Source organism: Pygocentrus nattereri, chromosome 22 (genome assembly GCF_015220715.1).
Source record: "Pygocentrus nattereri isolate fPygNat1 chromosome 22, fPygNat1.pri, whole genome shotgun sequence".
Classification (NCBI taxonomy): Eukaryota; Metazoa; Chordata; class Actinopteri; order Characiformes; family Serrasalmidae; genus Pygocentrus; species Pygocentrus nattereri.
Window position 1 is genome coordinate 23,444,530 of NC_051232.1, and position 13,481 is coordinate 23,458,010.

General features: G+C 37.4%; 1 protein-coding gene across 11 annotated transcripts in view; it reads right to left on the reverse strand.

The window, feature by feature from the left end:
• nrxn2b (neurexin 2b) overlaps nucleotides 1-13,481 on the reverse strand; it is an 863,803-nt gene that overhangs the window by 368,835 nt on the left and 481,487 nt on the right. For 7 of the 11 annotated variants that reach the window (XM_037533021.1, XM_037533020.1, XM_037533025.1 and 4 more), the window contains one exon: nucleotides 12,722-12,748. The exons of the other annotated variants lie outside the window; for them this stretch is intronic. In XM_037533021.1, the coding sequence (XP_037388918.1) occupies nucleotides 12,722-12,748 (27 nt within the window). The remainder of the gene's footprint in view (nucleotides 1-12,721; nucleotides 12,749-13,481) is intronic. 11 annotated transcript variants of the gene reach the window in all.

The window sequence follows — 13,481 nt, forward strand, 5'->3', positions numbered from 1 at the left end:
GTATTCTAACAGGATGGATGGATAGCCTACTGTTGACTACATCCATTTATATATCCTTCTATCTCTGTCAGGAGGAGGAGAGCGGTGAATTAAACCCATGACCACAAAATGCCTGTGAGCTTCAGATTGAAATTGAATATAGTGACAGCCTGAAGTAGCCTATATTTGCCAGTTATCTTAACTAACACTGAAAATATGCTATTTAAAAATATCTAATGGGGAATGCGCACTGTTAGTATCTGTCTTACTAACTTTTTAATGCCAGTAGGCTGCTGAGAAATCATGTTACATATGGGTCACATCAGGTAAACAGTGAGCAGCATTTATTTATTTTGAACCATTACACAAAGTGCAGGTGCGCTAGTGCTACAGTGTTTTTTAGTATTTGTGGGTATAGCATTGACTTTCACATGTTGTAGAAAATCTGCCAGGGGCAGCATAGTTATGTTTTGTCTAGAGCAGCACAATGGCATGCGCCGGGGTACAGATGAACACAGATAAGAAAAATCACCTTCAGTGATGAGCGCTTTTAATGTAATGTGTACACAACTTTAGCTACGTTAGCTGTGTAGCTTCATTGAAAAACTAAAGAAGCAAACTTTTCTCAGCTGACTGACTACATTCAGTGTAAAGACAAAACTGTGTAAAATGGTCAATATTTTTGGTGTATAATCACTGAAAAGTCTGATATGAATAACAGCACAATGACCCGATCAGTACAAGAGAATAATATTTTTAATCCCGTAACTCAGCCCTCTATTAGCCACCATCCATCCTCTGTTCATGTGCGTATGTAAGCTGTGTTAATCACTGACTCATTCACCCTTCACACATGATTACTCGTGCACTTCCTGGGCACCAGGCCCTCTTTGTGTTTCGTGTTGTGCCAGGGCAGTGGGCACAGTCGCGTGGCATTGATGGGGTGCCAGAGATATCTATCTCTCTCTCAAAAATATGCACACACAGACTGAAACAGTAGGATGGGCTGAATCAACCTGAACTGCAGATTAAAATATGACTCACTAACGAAATGTATGTAAATTCTGGATTTATAAAGTGGAGCTCTAGGGGTAGTCAGCCTGGTATTCAGTGTGTGTGTGCAGAATGGCTTCAGGCGTTCATTGCTAGCATCACGTTAAATTACATTCAAGAGAAACTTATGGGGAGATATATTATGTGCTCAATATAAAGGGGGAACTTATAGATTTCAGAATTCCTCTATTAGAGAAAATAAAGTGCATGTGTAGCCTATAGTCTTATTCTACGATTATATCAGTGTGAAAAATAATCAGGTCCACAAAGCATTTGATGCTAATGCGGTTTGACTTTTTATCGTGTCCTATCATATCTGCTATCTGCAGCAAGACTGCGGTATATCCATGGATTTAATGAGTGTGTGTTCTCAGACTGAAAGCTCAGAGGAAGGTAAAACTGACACAATCTGAAGAGACAGCCATAGAGGTTTATCCTTCTCCCTTTCTTTCTCCCTGCTAAGCTTTTCTATCCCTCACCTCGTCTGTCCAAATCTCTCTCTCTCTCTAGATCTCTCTCTCTCTCTCCCTCGTCTTGAACTTCCTCACTTCATCACTTAATCTTTCCTTTCCAAAAAAATGCATGTAGAAGCCATCTCTGTCTCTTGGGATGGAAATCAAAGGAAGATGTGGTTAAATTGGACTGTAACACACAATAACAGTCAAACATAGAGCCACAGGGAAAGAAAACTGTTAGTTACACATACACTCAGCACTATGATTAGCATTAAGTTTGCTAGACAAAACACACCCTTGGCAGGAATCAGGATCTTATATATGATCTTATGTTTATGTGTGTGTGTGTGTGTGTGTGTGTGTGTGTGTGTGTGTGTATAGTAAATATATATGTAAGTACTCGCACTAATGTTGAAAACTTTTGAACAAAAAAGAGATCATGGTGTTCAATAAAATCATAGAGAGTAAAGCTGCAGATAAATATTAGAATGAAATGTTAGATGTGTCCTGAAGGATAAACAGAACACATAACTTTTTGCATAATAATAGATTGGAATGTTATGAGATTTCATGGAAATTTGTTTAATAACAAACAAGGAAGAAAAGCAACATCCAAACTGTTAAAAGTTCAAAAGCCAGGGTTTGTCACGGTATGCTGGTGTATTAGTACTAATTGCATGGGTAGTTGCACATCTGTGAAGGACTGTTAATGCTAATTATATAATATATATAGATAAATGTGTATTTTGGAGGTACGTATGCTGCCTTCTAGATGACGTCTTTTTCAGGGACATACACGCTTATCAAACTGGGGACCTTCCATGCTGAAGTGCAGTGGGGATTAGCCTTTTCCCCTTACCTACTGCACTGGATTCATTAAAGCCTTGCTAATTAGCTGATGAGCTGAATCAAGTGTGTTTAATGAAGCATTGTGCTGAAGTATGCAGTGGTTCAGCCTGCGAGGACTGGAGTTTGACACATGTGCTTTAAGTGTTACAACAGCATGGCTGCATAATCAGAGGGTGTCGGTGATAGACTGACCCGGCCTGCAGCCCAGACCTGTCTCCCATTGAAAACATGCGACAGAGTATTATGAGCAAGATGCACTATATTTCCAAAAGTATTCACTCATCCATCCAAATCATTGAATTCAGGTGTTCCAATCATTTCCATGGCCACAGGTGCATAAAACCAAGCACCTAGCATTGCAGACTGCTTCTACAAACATTTGTGAAAGAATGGGTCTCTATCAGGAGCTCAGTGAATTCCAGCATGGTACCGTGATGGGATGTCACCCGTGCAACAAATCCAGTCATGAAGTTTCCTCGCCACTAAATATTCCACAGTCAACCATCAGTGGTATTATTACAAAGTGGAAGCGATTAGGAATGACAGCAACTCTTCAACAAAATGGTAGGCCATGTAAAATGACACAGCGGGGTCAGCTTTCTTGCAGTGGTGTAAAGCACCACCACTGGACTCAGTGGAGATGTGTTCTCTGGAGTGACAAATCATGCTTCTCTGACTGGCAATCTGATGAAGTCTGGGTTTGGCGGTTGCCAGGAGAGTGGTACTTATCTGACTGCATTGTGCCAAGTGTAAAGCTTGGTGGAGGGGTGATTATGGTGTGGGGTTGTTTTTCAGGAGTTGGCTTGGCCCCTTAGTTCCACTGAAAGGAACTCTTAATGCTTCAGCAGACCAAGAGATTTTGGACAATTTCATGCTCCCAACTGTGTGGGAACAGTTTAGGGATGGCCCCTTCTTGTTCCAACATGGCTTCGCACCAGTGCACAAAGCAAGGTCCATAAAGACATGAATGAGCGAGTTTGGTGTGGAAGAACTTGACTGACCAGCACAGAGTCCTGACCTCAACCAGATACAACGCCTTTGGGATAAAATAGAGCAGAGACTGCAAGCCAGGCCTTCTCATCCAACATCAGGGTCTGACCTCACAAATGCGCTTCTGGAAGAATGTTCAAAAATTCCCATAAACACTCCTAACCCTTGTAGAAAGCCTTCCCTGAAGAGTTGAAGCTGTTCTAGCTGCAAAAGGTGGGCTGACACTATACTAAACCCTATGGATTAAGAATGGGATGTCACTCAATATGTGCGTGTGAAGGCAGACAAGCAATTACTTTTGACAATATATTGTAGAACAAAAAAGGCCCAATAGAGCTGAACAACAAAAAATGAAAAGAAAAGAAAGAAGACTTGCTGAAAAATTTCACTTACAGAACTGGATCAGTTGATGTCTTTAGTCCCCAAAAGGCTATTAAGTATTAACAGAAAGGTTGATGTAACACAGTGGCAAACATGGTCCTGTCTAACATATTAGGAACATGCTGCAACCATTACATTTGGAATAAGAGAATATACACAAAAAAAAGTTCACAAGCTATAAATATTTTTGTTTTTATACTGTTATCAATGTAACAGGTCAAACTGCTTTCTGGTTTTATTTATATTTCACATACGGTCACGACTTTTTTTAATCAATATCCTGAATTTCTCACATTTGGAACAATGAGCAAATCTCAGGCAGATAAATTATATAATAAATTATTACAAATAAACAGTTAATATTCATTTTATCATTTTATATCTTTTTTGTGTTTCTGAAAAGCATTGAAAAGCATCTTGAAATACAGTATTTCAAACTACACTGTATAAAATGAAATGAATACAAATTACAGCAGTTATTAATATGAGAAGCAATTGCAAATGACAGTGTATATGTAATAATATGACTGTGATGTATTATCATATGTAAAAACCTATACCTAATAAGAATTGTCCAAGCCTAACCCGAGTATGGCAAAAAGAAATGGTTTTGCTCTTTCAGTTTTGAATGAAACATAATGCTTTTGTAAAAAACATTAGGTAGGAGGTGTTACTCTTTTTTGTGTGGTTTTCATATGTAGTCGAACACAACCCCCCTCCCTCCACACACACAAAACTCTTAATACTACATTTCAACCTTGAGGTTAGAAAAGGTCATCTGCCTGAGCTAGGCCATCTCCTGTGCAATCAGTGCAGTACAGACTCCGGGGTCAGTGATGATAAGCATTTAAACCCCCTAAAACACTATCAGAGTCAGACAGTGCTGCACTTCAACATGGATGACAGTACGAAGTCGATACCACCGGCAGAGCAACAGATGGTCATTTAGATAGAGGACAGGACAGGAATCAGGTTCAAAGTTGAACACAAATGTGAATGTAAAGTGAGATTAGTGTGGATTTTGGGCTTGTGATCATTCTGCAGTTACACTGTGTCTTTTTAACCCAGAATCTTTAATCTAATCTGTAACAGGCCTATATTGGGAAAAGAAAAGCACATGGTGAGGCATTGTTCCGATGGAGGCAATTTAACTGATGGAGGCAATTTAACATTAATCTGGAATGTTATTATCTATATATTATTAATTTAATCTATCAATTATAATAGTACTCCATATTCATTAGCATTATGATGTATTAAATTAAATTCACAATTTGAATTATTATGAGGTCTAAGATGAACCTCTAATCCAGTATAGATGGGGGACTGCAGTCTATGCTGGAGATGACTAAAGAAAGACTAAAGACTAAAAAAACTCAAACACTGTTAAATGTTAACTGTTTGCTTGCCCAGATTTATTGACATTCAATTTAGTAAACATAAATGAACTGCTGAGGTGCAGTGCAAGTATTTACATGTAGCAAGCTATAATTTTTTCTATTATTACATTAAAGACCGATTGCTCCAAGGCACTCAAATCATCCTAGTTCCTTTTTCTAACTTTTATTAAATGTCACTTCTAAGCCGCTTCTCCCTCAGGGTCGTGGGGGGTGCTAGAGCCTATCCAAGTGGTCATTGGGCGGAAGGCAGGATGCACCCTGGACAGGTTGCCAGTCCATCACAGGGTAGACAGACAGACATACACATTCACGCACACACTGACATCGAGGGGAAATTTAGCATGTCCAATTTGCCTGACTGCATGTCTTTAGACTGTGGGAGGAAACCGGAGTCCCCGGAGGAAACCCACGCAGACACAGGGAGAACATGCAAACTTATTAAATGTCATTAATTAAATATAATTAATTAAGCCTTGTTTGTTGTAAATATGTTGTAAATATGTTATAAATAAGCATATTTGCATGCTCCAATAATCATGTTACTGTTCCACACACTTATTTATACAACGTGCACAAAAATTTACCCTTTGCAAAAAGCATTGTCGACGTGCAACAGTATAATAGTAATAATACTAATATTTGCATACATATTGTACATGTCTAACTGCTAATTGACCTATTCCAGCTCCTCCCACTAACACCTTGATTTAGAATGCATTAATAACTTAATAAGTTATTAGTAAGATAATTGTATATTTTGTGCAATAATGCTAACATTCGCATGGTGGTAAATATGTTATATTTCCAACCTGTGTAGACTGGATTAATAACAACAACACAGACTCTTAGCAAACAGCGTTCTACATTGTACCAAAAAGTTCCTTTAACTTGTACCAATAGCAGAATGTTTTGTTTTCCAACATTTATGAATGACGCACAATAGGTTTTCCTATAATGAAAATATTTAACCATGCAAAAAACAATCAAATGGTTATATACACTGTGTGCACAATTATTAGGCAAGTGAGTATTTGGACCATATTATCATTTTTAGGCATATTTTCTAATCATTTTTCTCACTTCGAGTCAGATGCCAGCAAGGTGGAGGTGGGGTACTGGCATGGGCTGGTATTATTAAAGATGAGCTGGTTGGACCTTTTTCGGGTTGAAGATGGGCTCAAAATCAACTCCCAAGCCTACTGCCAGTTTTTAGAAGACACTTTCTTTAAGCAGTTGTACAGGAAGAATCTGCATCTTTCAAAAAGACAAGGATTTTTATGCAGGACAATGCTCCATCACATGCATCCAAGTACTCCTCTGCTTGGCTATCGAGTAAAGGCATTAAAGATGAAAAACTTATGACATGGCCCCCTTCCTCACCTGACCTGAACCCAATTCAGAACTTGACTCCATGAATGGAAGGCTTATCACTGTTATTGAAAAGAAGGGTGGCTGTATTGGTCACTAATTTTTTTGTTTTATTTCTCAGAAATGTTCATTGGAAAGCTTTGATTTGTTTGTTTATAATTCTCACTTGAACAGATGAAAATAAAAAAGTCAGATGGGAAAATGTTTTTCATTTAGCTGCGTAATAATTCTGCACCATTATAGTTGCCCAATAAATGTGCACATATAGATATTCTCCTATGAAAACCAAAACCTCACTTTTACTTTCTTAAACATTCATGTTTGAGGTTTATTAACATTTTCGATTAACCGAGAGCGCTGTAGTTGGCCATTAATAAAAATAATCCTCAAAAATAAGACTTGCCTAATAATTGTGCACACAGTGTATATATTACCACAGCTTTCCATAAAGATCTCTTGAAGTACCACTTTTTAAAGGGTGTAGTTCAGCTTGCAAACATAGCATCTTAACCTGGAAACTTAATATTATGTAGCCAACCTAGTTTCATTACAATGAATGTGATTTTTTTCTAAAGGTTCTGTAAAACTCACAACAGCAGTTTGTGAGCGGAGCATGGATGGGTTGACTGGGAAACAGCATTCTCCCAGATGGGAGGAGAAAAAGAAGATGATGAAGAAGAAAAGAACACACTGATGAAAGACACTAAACTGCCACAATGGGCATCCGGCCAAACAGACATCATAATGCAGACAGAGAGATAGAGAGACAGAGAGAGAGAGAGAGAGAGAGAGAGAGAGAGAGAGAGAGAGAGAATGGAAGAAAGAAAGCACTTTTGGTACTGGGCCAATTCTTAAATCACCCCATGGTTGATGTATTTTACTGACCACTTCCTTTTCTCGCTTTACTAAGCATTTACCATGTGTGTGTGTGTGTGTGTGTGTGTGTTTCTTCATCTCTTACATGCTCTCTCCCTACTCTTTAGTCAGTCAGTCCTTCTCCTTTATTCCTGCTCTTTCCTTCTTCCTTTCACTGTTCCTATAATTACAGTGCTGGGATTTGTGTCAGTATGAATGAGTTGGACTCTTGCAGTCACAGATATAACAAAAGTATCTCTCCTCTCTCTAACTCTACTGTAAATACAGTAAAGTAGCAGTGACAGTTCAGCTCATACAGCTCTAGGCTCTTCTTTACACAGAAAGGTAGAACTCAGAATTCTCACAGCAGTGTAAATGTAACGAACAATAAGAGGAGAGTGGTCACGAGTGGACTGAAATAAATAAGTAATAACAAAGGTGTTTATTTTACTAACGTTTAATAAATGTTTTTCATATGTATTTTTAAAATGGTTCATTTAAAATGTTAAATCCTAAATAAAATTCTAATACTGAAATTCTTTTTTCTTATGTTAATTATTGTAACACTGTTTATGGTGCAGCTTTTGTATTTGCATTCATCTGCACACAATTTGAGCTGCATCTTAAATGTATGAAACAGTCCATCGTATAAATAAATCTATTACTATTAATTATCGTTGTTGTCTCTTCTTAAATAACTGAATTCCAAACAAATACAAACTGCTGATTTTCACAAACTCAGCCATATGCCTGCATGTGCTCTCGCGCGCACACACACACACACACACACACACACACACACACACACACACACTTTTCATTTCAAATACAGTTTTAAAAATATACACCAATTATGTATGCCTTTGAAGTGTATACATGCTTCAGAAGAATTTCTTATGAGGTCAGCTCTGTTTAACATTTTAAGTGCTGTTTGGTTGCTCTTCCTGTTCTGTGAGGATGATAACTCAGCTCTCTACACAGTTTAACTGCTCCCTGACATCAGGTCATCTCACATAGCCTGTAAACAAGAATTCTTTCCAGCTTTAAATGCCTCTAGACACATGCCAGAGAAAAAAAAGTGTTAATGAGTCTAAAAATGATGAATATGAATTTTGTAGGCATCCATATGGATTTTGTAACTACATGTGTCCATACAAGCGAAACAAATTGCTAAGTGAAACATCTGAAACTGTGTTTAATATGATTCATGTGATATAGTGATGAATACTGAGATTTTCAATGCTGTAATATTTCATTTGAAGCTCAGTCTTAAGGGCTGCTGACCATAAAAAGAGGTTTAGTGATGTTATAATAACGAAAGAAGCAATGAACTTTTGAACTTATTCCAGTATTCAAAGTTTTCAGATGTAGTAAGCTACTCATTTTTAACACTTAAATTTGAGAAGCATTATTGATTTAAATTGTAAAGTTTTTGACCTACATGGGAAAATACCAATGTTTTATTTATGAAGATTAATTGATAACACAACCAATGTAAGTAAAAACTAATTAACTTTGAAGTTTATCATACATTAAAATCTTCGTATACGTAGCTTTCTATCTATTTTTTAAACACTTGCCAGAAACACTTCTTTAAAACACTTGATCTGGCAGTGACCAGTGTAGACTGGTCAAGAATAGACTGCACTAATCCATCACTAGTCCAAAGTTTTATAAAGTTATACTTTAGACGAACATCTAACAGTACTTGAGTAAATGAAAGTCAACTGAATTGTGTTTTGAATACTAAAACTGTTTCTCTTAACATTCTCAAACTTCAAATAAAAAAATCCAGTCACTGCTCAGACAACATGAATAATGGTTTGATGACGATGAAGTTCATATGTCTATTTCTATCTTTGTATGTTCATATTTTAAGAGAGACAAAGAGAATGAGAGAAAGAAATGAAAAGGAAAATCCTGAGCTTTATGGTGACAATAAAATACCTTCAATTAAGATTTTATTGTTAGCTTTTGTTTTTTTTTCTATAATGGCTGCGCATAAGTTTTGGTCGTAAAGACTGATCTTGAGCCAACTTCACAATCAAAATAAAATGCACCACTGAATTATTTGAAAATGGAAGCAATAACTAATGGGACCTGAGGGGGCATCCTGCTTTAAAATCTTGGATTTCAACACTGCTATGCATTCTAACACAAACACATAGCTTGAAAAAAAAAACAGAAAAAGTTAATTATCACCTGCTGTAGATTCAAGTGGGCTGTAACTCAGTGGGAGTCCACCTGCAGAGAGACATGAGTCAACCTTCCCCCACGCCGAGAAACAACACTGTTTAGCTAACTCATCATTTCACTGATAAAGCACACATAATCTCTATATCTCTCCCATTGTCCTTCTTTTTTCTTCCTGTTCTTCTCTTCATTTGCTCCGTTTCTTGACCTTTCCTTCTGTTTCCTCCAGCATTTCTTTCTTTTTTGTTTCTCTCTTTCCTTTTCTTTCTCTTTGTCTGTCTCTTTCCATCCTCACTCTTTTTTCCCTCTTTCAATCTCTTCATTTGTCCCTGACTTCCTTTTTCTATTTTCCTTTCTGTTTCTTTAGTTTTTTTAAAAAATATTTTTATTTGTTTTCTTACCCTATTTGTTTCTCTCTCTCTCTCTCTCTCTCTCTCACTTTTTACCCTTTTTATCTCCCTTAGTTTCTTTCTACCTTTCTTGCTCTGCCTTTTCTCTCTCTGTGTAGGTGAGAGGGCATGACATTGGCAGCAGGTTCTAATGGCATCGTGAGCTGCCCATATGTCACGTAGCACTGTCTCTCTGCACCGCTGTGTGAAGAGTGTTGAGAGTGGAAGGAAACAGGGCAGGGAGGGAAGGAAAGGGCAGAGGGGAGAAGGGTGTTTGTAAAATGCCAAAGCTGTTGCCAGCCAGGATACCCTAGCTTATGTGGCACTGAATTCTGCTTTGTTATGGAACATGATCATGGAATTTTAGCTGGTAGTTAGTGGCTACGTACATAACGGCAACTGTTTCTGTTCAATTATTGAAGTACAAGCCTAAAATGGCCAACCTGGCTGATTAGCTATCTTGTTTCCTAGGTGTCAATGATTTGTAGCTCAGACAGACAGACAGACATAGTTTTAGCTCAAATAAACAAACAATACTCACTGCTGCCCTTTAAACATGATAAGAAACATTATTTCTAATAAACTGGCTGCTCAGTGAAAAGGGCATCTATCTCCTCTGATCTATTTACTCTAACATAACTGGAATAATAGTGTAAGATTAGTGTAATAAAGCATGCTGTAAATATCAATCTCTCAAATAAAAGTGAGTGAGTGAATGTGAACTGAAAACTTTCAATCTATGAACAAAAGAACAACATAAGATGATTTGAGCAGGACAATATTTCCGTAGTGAAGAAACATAACTGGGCCAGCTTTTCAAACACTGCAGCTGTTCACTGCAACTTTAGAGAGATTAAATCTCTAAACCCTCATCTTACGGTATTCATTTCTATCTTTTCAAGGCACTCAGATGTAAAAGCTTCCAATGCTCTGTGATGCTCTGTGATTCCTCAGTGATGCAATTTGAAACCTGAATAACTATTCAGGTTAATGTAATGGTAAGGTATGGTGCCTCCTGCTGCTCAAATAATGGTATCACTTGATGCTATAGATGCTATTGAGTGTCCGGTATACAGATTCAAAAACAAATCATCAATTTCAAACCTCTGAACTCCTATTTCTTTTCTTTTACACCATTTCAAAATGCCAGCCATTCTCATTGTGTGATAATTTTACATTGAATAGGACAACAGAACTTCCAAAATATACATCTTGCTACATTAACTTATAGAAAAAGGTCCACTCTATTAAAATAAGCTTCAAAAATGTTCATTCATCAGTCCACACAGTCCATATTTTTGTAACTAAGCTACAAAATGAATGTATTATTTTTTGTAATTCCATAAACAGGCTGTTTAATTCTAAAGGAGATTAAGAGATTGTAAAATGGCCATGTAAAAATATTTATGATTTTTTTATGTTTTTGGTACATTAAGCAAGAGAAACAAGGTTTACTTAGTGATGTGTGACTGAAGGCTTTCAGTAGTTGATTCACTATGATCTGTAACTGAAAAAAGAGGGTAAACTACGTTTGAGATGGTTTAATCTATGCTATATCTATTTATCTGGGGCTCTGGTGCTGTACTGTTTAAATGTACAAAAGTGGAGTTGGGAGGTCAGTTCTGTAGACTACAACAGAATAACCAGCTCATAGTGATATTCAAATTCATAGACTGTGCCAAGATGTCTCAGGCAAATTTAAGGTATGAGCTGAAGAATGTGTGTGTGTGCACTAACAGTGGCTGGTGAGCAGCTGGCATGGAGAGACTTGATTAGGTAAGCAGGGTAAGGCTCAAACATGCCCATTAAGCCTGACAGTTAAGCAAACTCTACACAAAGCCATTTTCTTGACACAGTTCCATATGCTAAATGACTGGCTTTGAGGATAGCATTTTTTTCAAAGATACTAGGTTGAAATAACAAAGAGTAAACAGAAATACAGAGTCGACTACAAGCATTTAAACTCTATCAGTTGTAGGTCAAGAGACATCATGGAGTCCCAGACGCGTCAGAGTAGAAGAATCGACTCCCCATCACTAGATTTATGTGTACAGTCCTAAACAGAAATTAGAATTTTGTGGCATTTCTCTCCAAATATTTAGCACACAGTTTCTATTTATACGCCAAGTGTTACATGTTGGGAAAAAATAAAACAAAAAATAAAAATGTGCCATAACTTTTGCACAGGTCTAATTTTATGACTTAATTTTTTCACAATATGTTAACTTCAGCAAATAACAGTAATTGCGCATTTGAAACGTACAGGAGAATGTTGTTAACTTCTTTTTACTTAAAAAAATCAACTAAGTGAATTGAGAATTATAAGTTGCATGCAAATATAAATGTACATATAAATACACACACACACACACACACACACACACACACAGGTATCTCCATATGTGCGTGTGACTTACCTTATATATATATATATATACACAGCATGAAACAACACTTCTCAGTTACTATCCCAGCATGAATTTGCACACGTCCTAACAGTGGTGACATGTGTGTGTCAGTGTATATGTACGTGTGTGTGTGTGTGTGTGTGTGTGTGTGTGTGTACAAGCTTTTCAGTTTGTCATTTGTCAGTAGTGATAATTGGAACACATCTGTGTACCTAAGCATGTGAAAAAGAGAGAGGGGAGAGAGAGAGAGAGAGAGAGAGAGAGAGAGAGAGTGAGAGAGAGAGAGAGAGTGAGAAAGAGAGAGAGAGAGAGAGAGAGAGAGAGAGAGAGAGAGAGAGAGAGAGAGAGAGAGAAAGAAATAGAACATGCTGTAATTGCAATAAACACATAGAATCACTTACTGAGGTTACAGTCTATCCTGATACAATCTGGCGGGAGAGAGAGTGAGATGGTGAGATTGGACCGAAGAGAAAGAAAAGAAGGAAGAGGAAAACAAAAGAGGAAACAGAAGAAAGAGAGAGAGAGAGAGATAAAGAAAGAAAGACAACATTTTACATCCTTCAAGGTACATTCTGCAGACATCCGAGTTCATTTTGCTGGGCCACTACCCGGGGACACGCCTCGAGCCAGAGTCACTCTTATCCTTCACACTTGTTTACCCCTCTCTCCTGTCTTTCATTCCTCCGTCTTGCCCTGGAGAGCTCCACCAGCTAGTTGACTTAATACGCACCAATATGTAACTTATTTAAATAAAAATAAAGTTTTAAAAAACTAATTAGTCTCAGAAATTAGCACTTGGTTGCACCAGCAAGGATTAAGCTTTCTATCTATCTATTGAAGAAGTTCTCCAAGTTCTACAGAGTTTTTCAGCCCAATCTCAATCAGCACTGTCTGTAGTCATTGTGTGCTACAGATTTGATTTGTGCTAGAGATTTGGTTGTAAAACACTACTATTAATCCAGTTAAATGATATTTCAAACCTGGCATGAAATAAGCAAGGTTACATTTAAACCACTCGTTTGAATCCTGATTTTAGTTTTCCAGTAAGATTATTACTGTGTCATGAAACTTTAATTATTAATTGTTGGGTTTAACCCGTGACCCTGACGGAGAAGCGGCTTAGAAAATGGATGGATGGATGGATGTTGGGTTTAATCCAGG